The sequence below is a fragment of the Phragmites australis genome, chromosome 13 (genome assembly GCF_958298935.1).
Source record: "Phragmites australis chromosome 13, lpPhrAust1.1, whole genome shotgun sequence".
NCBI classification, from domain to species: Eukaryota; Viridiplantae; Streptophyta; class Magnoliopsida; order Poales; family Poaceae; genus Phragmites; species Phragmites australis.
Window position 1 is genome coordinate 20883645 of NC_084933.1, and position 22217 is coordinate 20905861.

At 46.1% G+C, this 22217-nt stretch overlaps 2 protein-coding genes, 1 non-coding gene and 1 pseudogene across 3 annotated transcripts; 3 read left to right on the forward strand and 1 right to left on the reverse strand.

Annotated features, from left to right (window-relative positions):
• The first annotated feature begins 78 nt into the window (after positions 1–78).
• LOC133889267 (uncharacterized) lies at positions 79–9693 on the forward strand. The gene is made up of 4 exons (XM_062329778.1): positions 79–541; positions 6785–7060; positions 7617–7754; positions 7847–9693. Exons 1-4 carry the CDS (start codon positions 197–199, stop codon positions 9395–9397), a joined length of 2310 nt encoding a protein of 769 aa, XP_062185762.1. The 5' UTR covers positions 79–196; the 3' UTR covers positions 9398–9693.
• Positions 7394–7517, forward strand: LOC133889884 (U6atac minor spliceosomal RNA). The gene has a single exon (XR_009903964.1). It is a non-coding gene; the product is annotated as a U6atac minor spliceosomal RNA (small nuclear RNA).
• A 138-nt stretch (positions 9694–9831) lies between the features above and the next one.
• On the reverse strand, positions 9832–13551 carry LOC133889268 (uncharacterized; annotated as a pseudogene).
• Positions 13552–19003: 5452 nt separating this feature from the next.
• LOC133887862 (PTI1-like tyrosine-protein kinase 3) lies at positions 19004–22052 on the forward strand. Its single transcript, XM_062327854.1, has 6 exons — positions 19004–19481; positions 19846–20208; positions 20320–20611; positions 20707–20839; positions 21504–21590; positions 21702–22052. The coding sequence occupies exons 1-6, from the start codon at positions 19367–19369 to the stop codon at positions 21816–21818; spliced, it is 1107 nt and encodes a 368-aa protein (XP_062183838.1). The 5' UTR covers positions 19004–19366; the 3' UTR covers positions 21819–22052.
• Positions 22053–22217: the final 165 nt, after the last annotated feature.

The window sequence follows — 22217 nt, forward strand, 5'->3', positions numbered from 1 at the left end:
GGAGGAGCGACCGAGCGGTAACTTCACCGCCCTTCTTCCCCTTCCTCGCATCGCCTCCCGAGTCCCCACCCATATATTGCCCAGTCCCGTCGCGCCTGGACCTTTCAAGTTTCCCGATTCACGCACAGTGGGAGGTCGAAGCAGAGGGGAGGGTCGCGACAGGAGGAGAGCCCGCCCTTCGATAAGCTTCCCAGCAATGGCGGTGCTGCTGCGCCCGGCGGCGATCACCGGCGGCCGGCAGGTGTGGCCGGTGGCGGAGGAGGACGAGGGAGCGCGCGAGGCGGAGGCGGCGTCGCAGCGGCTCGTGGAGGCGGTGGCGCGGGGCGATGCGAGGGAGGCCGGCGAGCTGCTCGCCGCGGGGCGCGCGGACGTGAACTACGCCGGGGTGGTGTGGCTCAAGGCGCGGCGGGTCGCGGAGTCCGAGCCACGGGAGGGCGCCGCCGCCGAGCTCCGTGCCGTGAACGAGGAGATCCGCGCCGACGTCCCGCCGCTCTTCCTCGCCGCCGGCAACGGGGACGTCGCGCTCGTCCGCGCCCTGCTCGTGAGTGATCCTGCTCCTCCCCGCTCCCCCGCATTCCCTCTCTCCTCTGTATTCTCGCGTCAGAATTTTTTACTATCTGCATTCCGTTTTGCATTGTTGATGCTTTTGTTTGCTGCGTTTTGGATAGCATTTATGCTTCTAGGGAGGAAATCGAGCTCAGATTTGGCTTGCTGCGCAAGCCGCATTTCGCTGTTTTTTGCGTACGTCCCTAGCCTTTACCCCTTAAATTTGTGGGCGATTTTGGTGCGAGTTTGTTTTAAAAAAATTCGAACACCGAAGGGCGTGTGCTTCACCAACTTTGCAGCGTCATAGGTTGGCCATAGCTCCATTTCTATTCCTCTTTTCCTTCACCTGGTTGGTGAAAAGCTTGCATGACATTTTCGAATGGTTTTAGCGGGACGCTGCCTAGTGCTAGTACGTGTTCATCTCGTAATCCTCGTTTCTGCGTGCTAGAAAAAAGGATCTTTATCCACTTGTACCAACCACCAAAGCACCAACTCAGTTTCTTCTCTGCCCCCATTATAGCGCAATGTACCGTATAAATGCACGCGCTAGACGAATCCCATCTTTTATGTGAGTACATCAATGCAAGTAAGAACCTGGAGATTTTACTGGTCCCACTCGAAATCTTTTGCCCTTTTTATAACTGAAAATTATGAATAGGACGTTTGTTGGAAGAGGGAAAAGGTAGAATACATGATATTCGTCCTCCTCTTCCCTCTCAATTGCCTGGGCCCTTTGCATTACATAGCAACCACGGGTGTTATCCACATGAAATAATAATATTATAATAGAAGAAAAAATATCACAGAAAAAAATAAAATTTAAAAAACTGACGATGCATCTTTATAAATAGAATAAAATAATAGTTTATCAATATTTTTTTAATATTGATAGGCCTTATTAATACTAAGAGGATCAATTTTAATCACTTATCATTTAAGATATACAATAAAGATTATTTAGATCTATTATATATATATATATATATATATATATAATTCACTTCCTGCTTGCTACTTTCTCAAAAACATATTAGAAACCGTAGGGGGGGAAAAACTATAAAAAAAAACATTGGGGAAAAAAAAGTTGCTCACTATGAGACATTTTGCAAATAGTTCGGACCAAATTATGCGTTTCATGACTAATGTAGACCATCTGGGACCGTTTACCTGTAATTAGTTGCGTAGCACGGGCTACCAATTCTCAAGGCTGCAATCAGACCATAGTCGTTGCAGCTCCACTCTAATGTCGTACGGACAGGCTGGTTTCTCTTCTCTAGCCACGATGGAAATCGTCAAATGGGACATGCAATTTAAGCAGGGAAGCTTCCTGTGCACATTTCAATACCCTCGGTATACGTGTATGCATCGGGGTGTACATATATTTATATATATACCAATAAATTATTATACAGTTTAAGCATGTACCGGTATGGTATTGTAGTAGCACTACTACATAAAGATAAATTAGTGTCAGTTTAAAAATACCTTCGGTGTTAGTTTTTGAATTGACATATTACTTAGCATTTAGCATTTATAGTTCATAACTATCAGTGCTGAGTCTGAAATAGACACTAAAAATTCTTTTAACTGTCGGTTGGTAGTTCTAACCGGAAGTGAAAAAGGTTCCAACAGCAAAAAAAGAGCCGACTCAGTTGCGCTGCCGCCGCATGCTCAAATCAAACACATCTCATCTATACAACACATCTCACAATCAAATTCAATATAACAACATAAGAATCGATTTATCTCGTCTATACAACAATGCAAGAGAATGTGCTAACTATATTTCCTACACAGAACACGTATATGCAATAGTATCCAGATTAATAAGTCTAGCTGAAAAAAGTGTGATGGTTGCATATCACAAGAACAGAAAAAGGAAGAAATTAAAATGCAATGTTTGCGGATGGAAAAACTAGAAATTGTATGAATAAGCTTGCAACCCGTGAATCAAGTAACGAGAAAAGGAGACGTCTTTATCGCTAGCATAACATGAGCGAAAGAAAATGGATCGCTATCGGCAGCGTGGACGACCAGCAGCCTGTGGTTAAGGGAGCTTATTTGCGGATCATGGCCAACGCCTTGTCTGTGCCCAACGACGCCGCACGCCTCTCATCCTCTAGCTTGGCCCTCAGCTCCTCCACGGTTAGTGTCTGCTGCCGCAGAACCTCCCGTAGAGTGGCCACCTCGCCTGCTTCAACTCCGTCCAAGTACGAGAGAGAGAGGGGCGGTGGGGAATGAGAGAGAGGAGAGTTTGAGCGACTGCAAGAGAGAAGATCGAGAAAAATATCTTGAGTCTGGAGTCGAACTTGATCGAGCCAAAATTAGAATGGAATAAAATTTTGAGTCTATATAGACTATCAATGTTAGTCGTCAATATAACTGACACTGATAGTTGAAGCCGGATGTTTGGTCAAGTTAAAATTAAAATGGATCAAAATTTTCGGATCCAGTGAACTATCAGTGTTGGTTGTGACCAGAATCGACACTGATAGTTTATATCAGTGCCGGTTTTTGGTGGCTCCAATATTATTCGAGCGCGGGAGGTTAAAAGCTGTATCAGTATCGGTTTTTACGACTCTATCATTGCTCAGACACAGAAAGTTAACCGATACTAATACATATCCAGTAACAATTCCTATACAACCATCACTTATATCGTTCCTATATAACCATCACATATATCGCTATAGGTCTGTAATATCACTACTGTAGCAGTACACCTAGTTTCTTTGTTCCTACTACCAGTAAAGGAGCAGTACAATAACAGTGAATCCTGTGTCCGAGTAACTTCTCCCTTGTGCGCACCACCGTGTTTGTCGCGTCAACAAGAAACAAGCAGGCCTGGAGATCCATAACTGTAAACTGCGGAGGCGAGAGTAAGGGGATGTTTAGTTTACTATTAAAAATGCCACATCTCCTTGCTAAACATTATTTAATATGACCAATAAATTGATGACTACATTTTATGTAAAGTTTGATAAAAGAATAAGTCTATGTATGTGAGACTTGGTGATAAAAAATTATAGCAAGTCATTACTGTAGCAGCGAAATAAACAAGTACTTAACTTAGTGTGATGTGAATCAAACAGGCCCTAAGTATTATAGTGGGAGGAGTGGGAGACAGCGGTAGATGGGCTTGACTTCATGACCTGAGCCCTGAACGAGCCCTGCTTTTGCTTACTGCTAAAAGTAACATGATCGGTAGAAGGCAAAGTTGACCAGCGTTTTTGTTAACTAGTGCTGGCAAGTACTACCAACTCAATGCTTTGGTAGAGACCAATATATTCCCTTCGTGAGCGCGGTCGGGGGTGGGATCACGTGACCTGCCCTGCCCAGGGCCGGCCGGTCTCCGCTCTCCGCTCCGGCCTCCGGCCTCGCTCCACGTTCCACGTCTTGCTCGTGTGCGCAGCGTTGGTGTCAACTTGTGTCTTGAGCGTTGGTGGATCCTATGGTACTCGGCTACTCGCGCCTTCGCCACCTGCGCGTGAAGCCTAATTAATTAGTGAGGACCCACCTGTCTGGACTTTCACCTCGGATCTGTGATGAAGAATCAAACCTCCCCTTCGCCCACATGTCGCCTCCTCTTAGGTATTAACAATGCTAATTGCTTAAAAAAGAGAGTATTAAACATTTATATAAAAATATAATTTTTAATACAAACAAAAACTACATATACTTAAATATAATTAATTATTTTATTATTAGCACTAATATAAATTGTGGTATTTAAGTAATTATCTAGCCCTCCTGCTAAGCATATGTGTTATTACAGTTGAGGAAAAACATACCTTCTAAACACCTTATAATACATGCTCTTATTTTGTGTTACCAGTATAGTAATCATCGCCATGCAAGAATCAGGATCATTGTGTAAGTGAAACATGGTTAAGGGCGTGGTGAGGTGAGACTTCTCTTTTGGGCCGTGGCGCGTGAGACGGTGTCCGGCGCGCAGTCCGACTGATCCGCCGGCGTCATGGGCGCCCGCCCCCGCCATTGAATGGGAGTGGCAGGGGAGTGGTTGCGCTGCGCGGCACGGAGCGTAGCATGCGTCCGCCATGTACTTTTGCCTCGCACGGCGCCTGTACCGGCACTTCCCCTGATCTCTGCCAAAGGCTAATGAATGCCACTGCCCAGAACAGCCGCCCCCATGGCCAGATCGCCGTGGCCCTTATCCATCTCTTTTGTTTGCTTCGGAGCTCTGGTTCCTTTGGCTAGCATGGAAGAGTGTGGTGTGCTGCCAATCCCATATTCGACTGGACAATCATTGCTGAACTTGCATGATCTAGTTTGTGGTGGGATACTGGGATGATATTTCTTTGGGATGATATTTCTTTGGCTAGAAACCAATCATCAAACGCTGAAACCAGTCACGGAATCAAACCCCACCGGGTCAATTTACCGTCTGAATCATACCTCGTTCCGGTCCTGATCACTCGTCGGTGGCGAAATAGCACCTGATCGATTAATGTCATCAACGTCAGTAGGCTCACATGATCTGCATCTGCGTCTGAAGCCTGTGGCTGACTGTCTGGTGCTCCCTCTCCTCCATCTAATACATCGAAACCGCACCAGCTGTATTTCGTCACGCCATGAAACCCACCTCCCCCCTCCCGGCCCCGAGCCAGGTAGTAGGGCCAGTAGGCGATCCTTCTCCTCGGCAGGGGCCAAGCCTATTCAAGACGACAACGCACCTGGCGCAGTGCGGCCCCGGGGTGCCCGTGGGGCTTCGCGGACCTCTGCGTCCGCTCGTGTTTCCTGGCGAAGTATCCACTGTAGCGCGCCCCAGTGGAATATTGATGATGGCACGATGGGGATCGAGGACGCTGTGAAGAACATCACCTCGGTTCAGTGTGGAGTGACGTTTTGTCGTTTTTACTGTGTGATGCGAACGCTGGGATGCCTGGTTCAGCAAGAGCGTCCCTAGGATTCCATGTGACTTGAACCCTTGATGGAATGATTGTTTGATCATGAGATTAATGGTACAACTCTTTGGTCGTCCGATTTACAAATCGGACGATGTTCCTGGCAAAGCGGCAACGAATTGTTTTGCTTGTGGGTGAGAATTCATTCACTAGGCCAAATGTACGAGGCAGACATGACCTCAGAGTTATGAAGCCTACAGTGGCCGGCGCACTATGTTTTGCAGTTGTTGCGGCAATCTTTAAAGCCAGGTACTGCTGCTCCAGTATTCCGGCGACCTGCCGCGGCCACTCCATCAGTAGTCGGCACAGCACCGACCTGACCAGTGACCAGACATAGTAGTAACAGCGACATTTGTTACACGGACAGCTGTTGTGCAAGTCCCGATGGTCATTGTCATTCCCTGTTCGTGTTGCTTAGCTTATCTTCTGTGTAGGTCAAAGAGAGCAGAGAAAAGAAACTGTAGGAGTGGTAATCCGTGTAGGTGAAAGAGATGGTAAAAGCAAAGGAAACTGTAGTCATCAGTAAACACTGTTCGTGTTCTCTTTTATTTAGGATATTCGCACGGTGCCTAAGAACCATGTTTAAATATTATTTTGATAACTATTTTTATTAAAAGTTGATAAAAATTAGATGATCTTAAATATTTTCCATGATAAATTTAATACTATTATTGTTATGTGTTAAATTTTAATAATTTTGTGTATATTAGTGGTTAAAGTTTATAAAGTATGATTGTAATTTAGGATGATATTATTTAAAAATGGATGTAGTACTTTCTTTGTCTTAAAATAGATGATGTTTTAATCTATACTAAAATATTTAAAATAGATGACGTCTATAGTTTAAGTTTTTCAGTCTTATTCATCCATTAAGTAATTTTATTTCTAATACAAATCTTATTTTCTATGTAATGAATGATATTAATAGTGAGTAAGATGATTATTTGTTTTCATTTTAATTTACTTAACTTTAAAATATCATCTATTTTAAGAGCTCTGGTAATGTTTTTAAGAGTAATTTTCAACTTTAAAACATTATCTATTTTAGGACAGAGGGATTAGTTATTTCAAGAGTTCTGGTAATGTTTTTAAGAGCTCTTTTCTGTTCTGTCCTGTACTGAGTTAAGAATGAGAATTAAAAATGTAGGAGTAGTTTGTTTGATGTTCATCCGACGTTGCAGTTTTGTTTATCAGGTTCTACAAGAAATCAGGTTCTACAAGAAATAAATTAGTACCACCAACTACCTTTTTGCTCTAAACCTCTCTGTCAAGTTTTCTGATGGTTCATGGGTGCTACACTGCTACCCATGCAGGCGAAAGGTGCGGACGTGAACGGGAAGGTGTGCCGCGGCTACCCGGCGACGGCCGCGGCCCGGGAGGGGCGCGCGGAGGTGGCGGAGCTGCTGGTGCGCGCGGGGGCGTCGCAGCCGGCCTGCGAGGAGGCCGTGGTCGAGGCGGCGCTGCAGGGCCAGGCCGCCCTGGCGGCCATCTTCATGCGCTCCGACCTCGTCCGCCCACGCGTCGCCGTCCACGCCCTCGTTTCCGCCGCCGCGCGCGGCTTCGTCGACGTGGTGGACACGCTTATCAAGGTACTCTGCTGCTTGCTTACTTGGTTGGTACAGCGTTCTATGTAGGCGTCTCCTGCTTTAGAACGGCAGAAGCATGAGTGCTCGTATCAGATATTGCATTTCTGGCGCGGATTGATCACGATTCATGTATTTTGGGCTGCAAGTATCCTGGGCCTAAGAAGTTGGGCTCCTATATGGGCTATCGCATCATGTAGATATTGCTTCAGAGTCCAGGGTACCACCAAGTCACACGGGGAACAACACAGAGAGATAGTCGAGGCGGTTGTTTAGTCCCACCTCGCTACTTTACGTTGCATTCGACCGATTTATAATGGAAAGTGATGCTCACTTACCGTGTTCGTAGAAAGGAGAGACGGTTGGCATCTCCCCTGACAGGGACGGGAACGGTCTTCGGACTTTCCTCTAGCACATTGCGGTTAAGGCTACCCGCTTCGGCGGATCTTACCCAAATTTTTTTGCACTTGCGCAACTACATGAAAGTCAGTTTGCAGTTGTTCAGAAACTTTTGCTAACAGTATCAATCTAGAAAGTTTTCGCCTGATTCCCTCTGTTGCAGTGTGGAGCTGATCCGAACGCGACCGCCAGGGTGCTCCTGCGCTCGCTGAAGCCGTCCCTGCACGCCAATGTCGACTGCACGGCGCTCTTCGCCGCAGTCGTGAGCCGGCAGGTCGCTGTGGTCCGTCATCTACTTCAGGTGCGCATCATTTGTACAGCAGCCGCACGTACACTCATCACTCTTCAGCCTTCAACAACAGACGCTGAACACCATCTCGTACTCATGTCCAGGCTGGTGTGAAGAGGGACACCAAAGTGAGGATAGGTGCTTGGTCGTGGGACACGACCACCGGCGAGGAGCTGCGCGTCGGCGCGGGCCTCGCCGAGCCCTACGACGCAGTCTGGTGCGCCGTAGAGTACTTCGAGTCCACTGGCTCCATCCTGCGTCTGCTCCTCCAGAGCGGGTACACGTCGAGCGCCACGCACCTTGGCCGGACGCTCCTCCACCACGCCATCCTCTGCGGGAGCGCCGGCGCCGTCCAGACTTTGCTGGCGTCTGGTGCGGACTCCGAAGCTCCAGTGAAGACGTCGCGGAGCGCCAAGTCGAGGTCGGTTCACATGGCCGCGCGCCTCGGCCACCCGGAGATACTACAGTTGTTGATTGACAGGGGCTGCGACGTGAACGCCATGGCGGAGGCGGGTGATACTGCTGCCATCCTCTGTTCGCGCCACAAGCGCGAGGATTGCCTGGGAGTCCTCTTGTCCGCCGGGGCAGACGTCGCGCTGCTGAACTCGGCCGGCGAGTCCGCTGCATCAGTTGCTTCTTCCGGGGGATGGAAGACCGGCTTCGAACGGGCTGTTCTTGGCGTGATTCGGTCCGGGACCATCCTACGTTCGAGCGACCGGAACGTGTTCTCGTCGCTGATGTTCGCGGCGCGGTGTGGCGACGCGGCCGCGATGGAAGTTCTGCTCGCTCAGCCAGACATGGACGTCGACGAGCAGGACATGGATGGGTGTTCGCCCATAATGGCCGCCGCCAAGGTGGGCAACGTCGAGGCCTTCCGCGCCCTCGTCTTTGCCGGCGCCAACGTGAAGCTGAGCAACAAGCGTGGCGAGACAGGCATTGGGCTCGCGCAGCAGAGCAAGAAGAGGGATCTCTTCGAGCAGGTCATGCTCGAGTTCGCGCTGGAGAAGGGCATGCCCGGGGGCTTCTACGCGCTGCACTGCGCTTCGCGGCGCGGCGACAGCGCGGCCGTGCGCCACCTGGCGAGCTCGGGCTGCGACGTCAACCTGCCCGACGGCGACGGCTACACCCCGCTCATGCTCGCCGCCAGGGAAGGCCACGCGGGTGTGTGTGAGCTCCTGATCTCCTACGGTGCCCGGTGCGACATCCAGACGCCGCGCGGCGAGACGGCGCTCTCCCTGGCGAGGGCGGCGCTGGAGACAGCGCCGTTCAACAAGGCGGAGGACGTGATCATGGACGAGCTGGGCTGTCAGGCCGTCCTCCAGGGCGCGCACGTGAAGAAGCACACCAAGGGCGGGCGGGGGAGGCCCCACGGCAAGTCGCTGTGCATGGTCGCCGCGGGGGGCGTGCTCCGTTGGGGCGGTTCGAACCGGCGCAACGTGGTCTGCCGGGAGGCCGAGGTCGGCGGCAGCTCGGCGTTCCAGCGGCACCGGCAGAGGAAGGGCGACGCGTACGAGCCCGGGCTGTTCCGCGTGGTGACGGCGACGGGGAGGGAGGTGCACTTCGTGTGCCCGGGCGGCGAGGAGGCGGCGGAGCTGTGGGTGAGGGGCATCAGGGCGGTGACCAGGGCGGCGTTCGGCAAGAGACGCAAAGAGTGACGCGTGGTTTTGCTCTCTGTTAGGCTCTGTACTTTGCAGCAAGCGTGTACGTGTAAAGAATAGCGGGCGGGCGTAGAATTTGGTGGCGCGTGTGGTTGGTTCAGCCGTGCTGGTCTTCAGCTCGAAGGCTTGGCTGCTGGGTTTGGCTTGCCATGATGGTTTTTGGTTCAGTTGCATGGGGTTTGTATAGCCTAGGTGTTTTGTTGGCTAAGGTTCTTTAGCTAACTGGCTTGTAGTGAGTTTCCTTAAGAATTATCAGTCTCTCTTCTAAGTTCGAAAGCTCGCCATTTGATCTACCCAAACGTTTTTTTCAAAAGCAGAAATGATCCAAGCTTACATGCCCCCTTTGTATGGGATGTGGGCTCAGAGAGATTATAGAAGATAACCAAATGAAGGTAAAGTACTGTCTTAACTCATAACAAATTCAATCCGCGCATCCAAATTACTTCCTCTGTATTGTGATCTTGTGGACATAATGTAAGCCTACCATGCACGAAATTCAATCTGCAATCCTCTATTACACTTCACTGTAATGGAAAATCCTTAATTTTCCCTGAAGAATGCCCCCCAAATTATTCATCTTTTACAACATTAAAGCAACATAGGACACGGGACGGAAATATTGTAAATACTGCGCTCTTCAATTCCTCAATGGACTTAAAATTACAGTTCACGAGACACTGGAGGAGTGGAGGGAATACACAAGTATGCACAATCAATCAGCAGAAGGGCGTTAGGTCAGGTCAGCTTCTCGCTGGAAAAGAAGTCATGGCGAATTCTAATAAATAAACAGAGTCACCCACAGACCAAAGTAAGCTCATTTTGGTTCTGCAAGTATCGATTCGTAACCAAGTGACTGAAAATTAAAACAGAAATAAAATTTCACCACCTGCCAGCTTGACCTGATCATCTCACTGTTCTGAAGTGCTAAATGGCACAAGAAAAAAAAAATCTTCAGTATGGTTGCTTGCAGTCGCTCAACATCATTGCAATTGAACTCGTAGACTGTAGAGGTATGCAAAACATAATTTCTTCAAGATGGCTAAGTTCAGTTTCCACTGATTTCCTTCTCCTTAGCCTTGCACATATCATCTGCCGACTTGATGAACTTCTTGGTCAATTCTTCAACCTGGAGGAAACATAAAAGGTCAAATATTTGCTGGCACCAAAAACACTCCTTTTACTTAGAGAACATCGCTTCAGTTACTTACTTCCTTCTCAAGCCGCTTTACATCATCCTTGGGCATACCAGATGCAGATTTCTTTATTGTATCGAACGCCTGGACGCACAAGGAAAAATTTACTTAGATACATAACGCCAACACCAGCATTGAGCATTGAAATCGATTGAAATTGAACTCTGGTACTCGCAGTCTGAGCAAGATTAAGTATTCATTCTAGTTTAATGTAAAAATTTGAACAACCAAACATTAGCTTCGAGATTCAGATCCTACGCTAGGGCTGAGAGTAAGATGTTGGGCCAAGCCAAATTCGCAAAATACTTCAGTTACAACAATGAACATTATCCACAATAGAAAAGGGTTCCTCGCTAATATAGATCAACAATACTGTTCTTGTCTACTCTAGTGACCACTAGTGGGGCCCTCACCTGTTCTCCAAAAAAACTGTTAAAGACCAATTTAATAGTCTTTATTTCCATTTTCACAGAACTCAACCACAACTATAGTGGAATGTAAGATCAGATAAACATTCATGAGAGCATAGTACTAGTGACATGGTTTCCTTAATCATGATTCAACTAAAAGACCAGAGAATAAATTGTCAAACTTGCTGCAAGTGCAATCCCTATCAATGGATAACAATTTAAAGATAACTGGAGGTAATCTACTATCACATAAAATGCTAATAGCCATGGTAGAACATAGTTGTATCTTAAATGTGGGTTCCATATGGAAAAAGATACTTAGTTAAAATTAATGGAATGTACAGCACACACAGAAATTCCAACTAATGTTTGGTTGAAAACGTTAATCAACTTCAATTGAAGAATGAAGTATATGGTAGTCCAGATATGCTGTGTACACATGTAAATGCTGCAATCGCTACAATAGATCAAAAGATGAAATTAGAATAAGGCTCCATTACCTTTTGGCGTGCTCTTCTAATACTTTGTTTAAAATCCTCGGCAGATTTAGTAACAACCTTACACAGCGCCTATACCCGGGCAGCGGGAAAAAAATGTTAGTTGTTTCATGAATACAAAAGAAATGGTATAAGTTAGCAAATCTTACCTGTATATTCTCCTTCGTCAATCTGGGCAAGCACAAAAACTAAATTAGCTGAAGGAAGCAAATTTAAAACTGTAGATACTAAATAATGTAAAGTAAGTTATTCCAGCTATCTCTCAATAAATACTGCATGGAAGTTTGTGGACAATAGTTGACCAAGTAACTCTTGAATCACTTATATGAGTATAAAGCCAGTATAGAAATCAATTTCGCCCTCGCATGCTGGTATCCAAAAACCTACTGCTTAGTGATCACAAGATCATTGGTACCCAGTATAAGCTAATGGTGCAACATAACAATACACACAAAGTATAAAATAAACTGCCAGTGTTATGATATAGCAATACATATCAAGTAGAGAGCGACGATAAACAATAAGTACAAACATTACAGGCAACACTTACGGAGGTATAGCTGCAATAATCCTATTGCCGTCAGGTGTTGGATTAATGCCCAATGGAGATGAGACAATAGCATGCTCAATGGACTTCATGGACTGTACAACAATATATTAAAATTAGCCAAAGGGAGCTTGAAAGCAGAAGCCCAAACACAATTTACATTATACTGCTACGAGTTCAGGGCAAAAAGACACAAATATATTAACATGAAATCATGGCGTTCAGGGCCTGCACAAAACAACTTGCACGTAAATAGCAAAGAACATATATCACAATTTCAGGAATTTTGCCTTGACTCCGCGAAACAAGTTATTGACACGAAAAAGCATCTATGTGACAACAAAATGTACCAGCTTCAGCTTGTCAGTCAAGCGAGGTTCTTACACTAGGATCATAAGGCATCACCGATAGGGTATGTGCATCCAGGACAGAAACAACAGCAATGCGATTCAATGCAACTTTAACATCTGCAGTCTCCACCATGATATGGTCAAGCATGCCTGCACAACGTATTTGTTTCATTATCAGTGGGAGAAACAGCACTGTCCATGCCTGCTGAGGATGTCGACAACTGACAAGATGTGCTCTCACTGCAAAGTTACTATCTGCCTTTTGTTCTGCTGGGAAGTCAAAAGTAGAATTACGTCCCTGCTGGTTAAACCTGTGTACTGTGTTTCGTCACATCCTATCTGTCAACTTTGGTCTATGCTTTTGAATTCGATTTAAGCTATCTGTCTACTTCTGAACTTGTAAAACCTCATACTAGTTGGTTTCCGTTAAACTCTTAATGGAAATGGGGTATCCCCGCGTTCTAAAAAAAAAACAAAGACAGGAGTCACAATGATACCAGCAGAAGCTCTTCCGGTCCGTAGTTTACTCAGCTCTCGCGACAACGCAACCACTGCAGCCTCCATTTGATTAGTGGTGGCTGATTTGACGGTTGGTCCAATGTCAGGAGCGGCTTGAACTGTATCACCTCGGCCATCATCCTCTAGACAGCCACAGAAAAAAACAAATGTGAATGGTTCGTCATTGACAATCCTTAAATTATCATCCGTCTTCTCCCATAAACAATCGCGATAGCCTAATTTAGCTGTTAGTTATCTCTAACCTAATGATCTAACAAGCAACACGCAAACAGAGCTGAGCTGCCTTGTAACAGCATCTAGGAAGGACGTGACTCGAGGAGGGGCGGGTCCACAACTTACTCGATTTCTTCCCCTTCGCGAAGCCCCTTCGAGCCTCGAGGACGAATAGCTGCGCGGGGGAGAGCTCGCCGGCGCCGGCAAGGAATCCGACGGCAGGGAGGCGGCCGCAGCGCGGATGGAGCGGGCGGCGAGCGCGGCGCCTTGACGAAGGAGGAGGGCCATGAGGGTGGGGGTTGGGGTTCCGATGAGGATGGTCTATAGAAGGCTCAGGTTTTCTATCGGCTTCGCCGACGCGCGGCGGCGGCGGCGGCGAGGGGAAACGGGAGGAGAGGTTTTGTAATTGTTTGGTTCCGTGGGTTTTTACTAGTTTTTGGTATGTACTCCCTAGAATATCACGAAAGTCTGTTTTTTCTTCCTCAAATGAGATCCACATGTCAGCCTCTAACATAAAATTTTTAGCTTTTTAAAACTAATATTTTAATAATAATCCGTTAAAACATAAATTTTCATAAATTAGCTCTTTTTATCACGCTAAAATATCTGACGTGACTTTCTAACTTAGTCACGTTATATTTATTAGCGTGATCAAAATAACCACGTTAGTGAAAACCCCAGCGTCTTTACAGTAGATTCGATGCGGCAGCTGGCGTCTTTACAGTAGATTCGATGCGGCAGCTGAGTCACGTTAAATTGGTTCGGCGTGACTACGGTAAACAGTATTTTCGCGGATGAACAGTATTTCCTGCGGTTTTAATTGTTCTCTTTCCGCTTTCTCTATTTGAGTAGTGGGGTTGTCGTACTCTAAAATTTATGAAATTTTTTTTATGTCCTATAATTCATGATGAATCCATTTTAAAAGGATTCACCTCAATACCCCATCTAGATTTTAAAATAAAAAACTCCAAAAATGGTTACTTTTAGAAATTCTAGTATTTTTTAAGGCCTCAAATAAATTCCCAAAAATCTGAGAAAATTCACTAATATTCCTATCATGTGGCGTAATAATTTCTAAAATTATTTCCAACCCTAGGTTACTTGGTGAAAAAGTGAGTTCCTTTGCAATGCTCTATTTATATGCATTTTTATCATTTCATACTATTTAGCCTTGTAAACGTCCTTTAAATAATTAGCAATTATGTTTGATTTCCTCAAAATTTTGCCAGCGCTTAATGCAACATGTACAGGTCCTATTTACAAACATGCACATCCAATAGAGTCGTAGAATTTTAATTATTCAATTTCGAATGTTGGTATATGTTACAATTTGTTCTATAACAATAATACTTAGGTGACTTGTGGAGCCAAAAAGAATTACCATTTGCTGTCTAAATCATACCAAATTTATTGTATGGATAGTTCAGAATATGTTTTAGCCGAAACACACACATGATTTTTAGGAAGACTAATAAACTTTAAATAAGTAGACTAAAGAGAAAGAATAAATGAAAAAGAGTAAAGATTGGTATGTAAATTACAATAAGTTATTTTATGTAGTTATACCTGCCATCCGAAATGTAGAGGTGTCGTATTGTCTTCTTAATACCTTTGACATAAGTTGTTGTAGCAGGTTTAATAGAGACCCCTTGTCCTATTGTGTCTGTATAATGTTAGATTATATGTTATTTTATTAAAGTTATATGATGTTATTACAATAGATAAAATGTATATTAGGAATGGTAGATGTAATATATAAATGAATATATAGTTACCTGACATGTCTCTAGTGTAATCAATTCTGGTCTTTAATGTATCAAATGATGCTAGAGTATATGCATACTTGGGGAACGTTGGAGAAGCACTAGGGAATTCAATTACCTCAGTGTGACCTGTGAATTTTATCATGTATATGTGGTCAGTTGCTCGATAATTATTCTTAGCTGGAACACTTGGAAAAACTTTATGAAATATACAACTGCTTCTCTAAGGTGTGGCTTGAATTGATCTACATGGTGTTGTGGCACTTGAGCTTCCATTGCATTTTCCTATACATTTGCATAGAAAATTATTGTAAATGATGTATATTGTTTTATTTTTTCTAAAGTACCTAATGTTTATGGATACCTCTTGATCTAATAGTACAAAATTAAGTCTATGGATCTTTTCTGGTTTGTCATCCAGAATATATTCGGATAATCTTGTCACGACAGATATGTTGTCATTTCATGCTAAAAGCTCTATCATGTAATCACCATCGGATGGCTCATTCCAATCCACAATTAAACTACTCATGGATAATGGTTACCACTGTTTTATTCAATGTAACCTAAATTGTGTATAGATTCTTGATGAACATATCTCATGGCTTAAACCTAAGAACATTAATGTTATTAATTGCCTACTTTCAACAAAATTGGAAATTATTTCCTAATTTAAATGTACGTTTCAAAATGCTTAATTCACCCTGTAGTCTCAAAGGCTGTGGGTAGCCATAGCACTTAGCCATATTTGAACATGCACAATTTAAAGTTTATTAGTCTTCCTAAAAATCATGTGTGTGTTCCGGCTAAAACATATTCAGAACTATCCATACAATAAATTTGGTATGGTTTAGACCGCAAATGGCAATTGTTTTTGGCTCCACAAGTCACCTAAGTATTATTGTTATAGAACAAATTGTAACATATACCAACATTCGAAATTGAATAATTCAAATTCTACGACTCTATTGGATGTGCATGTTTGCAAATAGGACCTGTACATGTTGCATTAAGCGCTGGCAAAATTTTGAGGAAAATTGAACATAATTGCTAATTATTTAGAGGGCGTTTACAAGGCTAAATAGTATGAAATGATAAAAATGCATTTAAATGGAGCATTGCAAAGGAACTCACTTTTCACCAAGTAACCTAGAGTTGGAAATAATTTTAGAAATTATTACACCACATGATAGGAATAATAGTGAATTTTCTCAGATTTTTGAGAATTTATTTGAGTCCTTAAAAAATACTAGAATTTCTAAAAGTAACCATTTTTGGAGTTTTTTTATTTTAAAACCTAGATTGGGTATTGAGGTGAATCCTTTTAAAATGAATTCATCATGAATTATAGGACATACAGAAAAAGTTTCATAAATTTTAGAGTACGGTAACCCCACTGTTCAAATAGAGAAAGCGGAAAGAGAAGAATTGAAACTGCAGAAAACACTGTTCATCCGCGAAAATACTGTTTACCGTAGTCACGCCAGCTTGACCCAGGCTGCCACGTCAAACCCACGTGTAAATGCGCCGAGGTTTTGGCTAACGTGGTCACTTTGGTCACGCCAATAAATATAGTGTGACTAAGTTGGGGAGACACGTCAGACACTTTTACGTGACAAAAGCGGCTAGTTTCTGAAAATTTAGGTCTCGACGGGCTATTATTAAAATATTAATTTTAAAAAAAGCTAAAATAAAAAAAGTCTCTAATATGCTGTCTTCTCCCTCCTCCCTTTCCTCCTCGTCACCAGCAGGGGAGCGGGACATGTATAGGTGTACTCCACCGCGGTCGCCACCGTCGTCTTGTTCGTCGCCTTGCCGCCGCCGGCCAGCACGCTCCATGCTGGCGTGCCGTCCTGGTCACCCGCTATCAGCAGCGGCGGGTACGACCGGGCTGGCTGCCTGCCGGTGAGGTGGATCTCGTAGGCCTTTGTCTCGTTCGGGCAGTAGAGCCCCCCGTGCTGCTCGGGGTTCGACCTGGGCCAGATGGCAGACGGCGGCACCTGGAGTGCGCGGAGGGCTGAGGTGGCGAGAACAGGCGGAGGATCCCGTCGCCGTGCTGCGCGTCGCCCGTCGTCGCCTCGTCCTGCGCCGCCTTGGCGCCGACACTCTCAGGAGGGTGACGCACGTGGAGGTGGCCCGTGCAGCAGGCGAAGATGAGAGAGGGAGCGGCTGGGTTGCAGCCTCTGGGCTCTAGCCTGTGGGTTGCAGCCTAGCAGACTGGGCTTCAAAGTGCAAAGTGCAAAGTTTCGATGGCATGGGAATTTTTTTTTATATTTGTAAAAATATATAGTTATTTAAAAATATTGCACATCTAGATTATTACCGCCTATTGTATGGACAACACTAACATGCCACCCTTTCAATGGTGACACTTTAAAAAAAATAAAGATGCTGCTCATTCAACAGACGACACCTTTAAAAAAATCAAAAAACACTATGTTCTATTACTCTCAAAATTCAAAACAGTATCGAAATAGCTATAAAAAAATTCTGAAAAATGTATGTCGTATGGATATAGTTATTTAAAAATATTGCACATCTAGATTATTACCGCCTATTGTATGGACAACACTAACATGCCACCCTTTCAATGGTGACACTTTAAAAAAAATAAAGATGCTGCTCATTCAACAGACGACATCTTTAAAAAAATCAAAAAACACTATGTTCTATTACTCTCAAAATTCAAAACAGTATCGAAATAGCTATAAAAAAATTCTGAAAAATGTATGTCGTATGGGATACTATAATCTAACTCTAAAAAAAATTTAGACAAACTATGATTTGTATAATGAGAAACGAAAAGGATAGATTTTATTGTACGCAGTCTGACAGAATTTTTTTAAGATAGATTATAAAATCCTCTGCAACATACTTTTTTCAGAATTTTTATGATAATTTTGATATTGTTTTGAATTTTGAGAGCAATGAAACACGGTATTTTTTAATTTTTTAAAGGTGTCACCTGTTGAATGGCTGACCTTTATTTTTTAAAAAATTGTCTATGTTGGAAGTGCGATATCTTGGTGTCATCCATCCAACGGGCGACTGTAGTTTAGATGTGCAAATTTTTTAAATAGTAGTGTATTTTATAAATATTATAATATAAAAATAAAGAAAATTCTGATCCCATTGTCAATATCAGATCCATTCAAAGAGGCCTAAAGTACTACTAGTACAAGGAGGGGCAACGACATCTGACATTCTGACCACATATCCGGATCAATACGTGTGCAAGTTGTGGACAAGAGTTGGATCAGTGTGGACTATGCACGAAAGACTTCACTGTGAAAAGTCTTCACTTCAGGGCTTTTCAGTTCATTGTAGCTCGTGGAATTTCTCATCCGTGCTGATCCTACCCGTCCGGATCCTGATCCCGTAGCTGCACGCCCCAACCAACACGTGAAATATTCACCCACCGAGCTCGTCGGACGTAACCAGCTCCATGCCCTCAAGGCTGCAACCGCACCCACTCGGTGCAGTCGAACCGGCATCGGCGCTGCCTCCCGTCAGCATTCGGTCCGAAGTACAACGGAGATAACCGAGACCCGCCGCTGGCGCAGCGGGATCGCACGCAACACCAGCGCCCGGTTCGGGAGACCGTGCAGCATGTGCCAGGAGATAGCACTCGCTCTCGAACGGCAGCCGCGGCTCCTGCGAGTTGGACTGCTGGTGGGCGACGCGGGCGCGCGCTCGAGCTCGGTGGGACAGCCGCACGGATTTGGGACAGCCCCGGCCGAATGCACAGCAAGTGCCTGCGACCTGCCCTGCGCGGACCGACGCCACGCGATGTGGCAAGCGGCAGACGTGGCCGAAGGGATCGTAGAGGAGTTTGTATCGCCAAATCAGCAGTCCGCGGGGTCGCTACCGAGACACGACCCACTCTTGCCGTGCCGTGCCGTGCCGCGAGGACCACCAAATCAATGCTTTCGTGTTTCATTGCGAGATCGCAACGCGTCGAAGCACTCATGAAAGTCTGTGTAACCCCAAAAGGGCAAAGTGGACCAACAACAGAGACGCCCGCAACACGTTTGCCACCTCACCTTGTACTCTGAACCGCTGAACTAACATCCCCGGGGGGGCCAGGATGAATGGCATGAGCCATGAGCCATCGGGCGTTGCGACTTGGCGGGTGTGCAGTGCGGACTTGGTCCAACGGCGCTGCGCCCCGGGCCCCGTGAGCGAGAAGTCCGCGCCGAGATGTCACGACCGGACTTCACATCGCTGGCCCGCCCGTTTCCAAGTCTCGGAGCTTTGTCTACTTCCCCTCGCTCTCGCCCCAGAGCTTTCTTGCAGCGTTACCGTCCACAAGCAGGCAGGGAAATTTCAGCAAAGCCATTAGTAGATTCCGTGCGTAACATAAGCGGATAACTACTGGTAGTTGCATCTTGTTCAGAACGCAAGATTAACTTTTGCAACCAAGGTCAGGAAAGAGTAGGAGCGGCTTTGCGACTTCGTGCTGTTTGCGCCGGCGATGGGGTGGTGGGAGAGCGCGAAGGCCATGTTCGGGGACAGCGGCAACCTCGGCTGCTTCCCTCGGATTGGGAGGAAGCAGTCCAAGAACTCGTACGCTTACCCGGCGGATCCTGGTACGTTTCCTGTCCCGTTTCGTTCCATTTTGGGGTCGATTGGACGGTGTATGTTCAGTATAGTTGTGAATTCGACAAGTTTTTTTTGCTTCTCTCTTGTGTTCTTCTTTACTCTGATCTCTTTGCTTCTGTGATTTTCTTTGCTATGTCAGTCAACACAGAAAAACGCGGCGTTGATTTTGCTCTTTGTGTTCTTTGCTTTGCTCTGAATGCTGATAACTGATAGGACAGTTAGTAACTCCTGGAACGAATTTGAGAACATCCTCTATGCACGTTCCATCCAATCGCTATTCAATTTAGCACCTCCATTACTCTACTGTTTATCGTTGCCTCTGGGTAAAAGCGTTTCCTTTTCATACTCCAGAAAAACGGAGTGAACCGGGCGGCCCCGCCGCGGAGGAAGTGGTGACCGTGGAGGTGCCGGAGGTGCCGTTGCGGGAGCTGAACGAGATAACCGGCTCCTTCTCGGGCGAGAAGCTGATCGGGCAGGGGTCCTACGCCAAGGTGTACCGGGTCACGCTGCGGAGCGGCAGGCCCGCCGTCGTCAAGAGGCTCGAGAAGCCCTCCAAGCGCGCGACCAACGTCGTCTTCCTCAAGCAGCTGTCGGCGGCGTCGAGGCTGAAGCACGAAAACTTCGTCCGGCTGCTCGGGTACACCATCAGCGGCGACCTCCGTGTGCTCGTCTACGAGTTCGCCACCATGGGCACCCTCCACGACGTCCTGCACGGTAACAGGAAACTCCTGCTGGACAAGCCACACCCATTCAGCCATCCTCCACTAGCAACTAGCTAGTTTTGCACTGACGCGCCGTGCATGCCCATGCCCCTCAACCACGCAGGAGACAGGGGGGTGCTGGTGCGGGAGCCGGAGCAGCCCAGCATCGGCAGGCCGGTGCTGAGCTGGGCGCACCGCGTGCAGATCGCGCTGGACGCGGCGCGGGGCCTGGAGTACCTGCACGAGATGGTGCGCCCGGCGGTGACGCACAAGGACGTGCGGTCCACCAACGTGCTGATCTTCGAGGGGTTCAGGGCCAAGATCGCCGACTACAACATGTTCAGCCAGGCCGCGGACATGGCGCGTCTCAACCGGTCCACGCACACGCTCGGCTCCTTCGGCTACCAGGCGCCCGAGTACGTGCCCTGGCCTTTGTGTGACAGTTCTAGCTGCTACTGCATGCGCTGCCTGGGGTCGGTTGGTTTCTGATGGATTGATGGTTTTGGTTCAGGTACGCCATGATGGGCCAGATGACCGACAAGAGCGACGTGTACAGCTTCGGAATTGTTCTCCTGGAGCTCTTGACGGGGAGGAAGCCGTTGGACCGGACGTTGCCGCAGGGCCAGCGAAGCCTGGTGAACTGGGTAAGAATGGCGTTCCTGCTCTGCTTGTATACATCGCTCCATTCCCAAATTACCAAGAGAAAGGAATGATTTTTTTGGTTCGTATGGTCACCCACCCCAGAGAACATGCGGGTAATAATGGTTTATGATGGCTAACTGAAATGCTGACCAAAATCGGAATAGTGTCATCGATCAGTTCATCTTCCTTACTCCTGGTCAACAATCTCACACTCTGCATTTTCGTACCTAACTAGCTAGAAGAAATCAGGGGATAATACCTTAGACCCCAGTGGAAGATTTAGCTGATACTCAACAACATTAATCAAAATGCAGTTTGTTTTATCAGACCTCAGTTTAGTTCAAGACCTGAAAGAAACTTCTAGCCCCTAGATTAAAATTTTATGGAACTGACCTTCCAACAGTGACAAGCAATAATATTGTAGTTCAAGGCAGTTAGCAATGATGTGGCAACTGAATTATATTTCTTTGTTTGCTTCAAAACTAGTACACGAAAACAGCGGCATTAGGAACAGAATCTGGTACTACCTTATAAAAACTGATGCTATACATCACATACTGTGCATTTAATAGTTCTTCTGGAATCCAAAACATTCTGAAAGAATCCAAAAGGCACCAAATGACGAAAAGAACATCTGATGATCTCCCGCTCTTGTTGATGCATCAGGCAACGCCAATACTGACGGAAGACAGAGTTCAGGAATGCATCGACCCGAGCCTTGGCGATGAGTATCCTCCTGCCGGAGCACTCAAGGTCTCTCACATCGTTAAATTGCTACACCTAAAGTTGTCTCCGTATAGGCTTTGTAAGCCCTTGGCAAAGTAGCTGAACCTAACCGTCAATCTGGTTGTGTCCTGCTTGCAGCTCAGCAGAATCGCAGTGCAGTGCCTGCAGTACGACCCCGCCTTCCGGCCGTCCATGGGCACCGTCGCCCGCGTGATCAACTACGCCGTCCTTCGAGACCAGCAGGGCGTGGTCTGAGGTAGCCGTGTGAAGATGCGAAGTTTCGCCGTTGTCTGTCGACTCCTGCAGCTGTGAATCCACTCGTGCATGCCTTGTGCTATGTATGCTAGCAGTGTTTGAGCAAGATATCTCCCGGATAGATGTAAAGGCCTACCATCTGGCAATCTATGGAAGCAGCCCAGAACGCTAATACGGCCATCTAAGCATGTACATGCGTTTCACGCTCATTTTTTTAATGAAAATAATTGTGTGTGAACAAAATATGGACGAATGCTGATTGAGCTAGTCAGTGAATCAGCCGCAAGTTTGTGATAGTCCAAAATTTTCGATACAAGTACAGAAATTTTGCCCCCAAAAAGAGGGGGAAGAACTATAACATTACATTAGTGAACTTGTGTAACAATGTCCTTCTGGTAT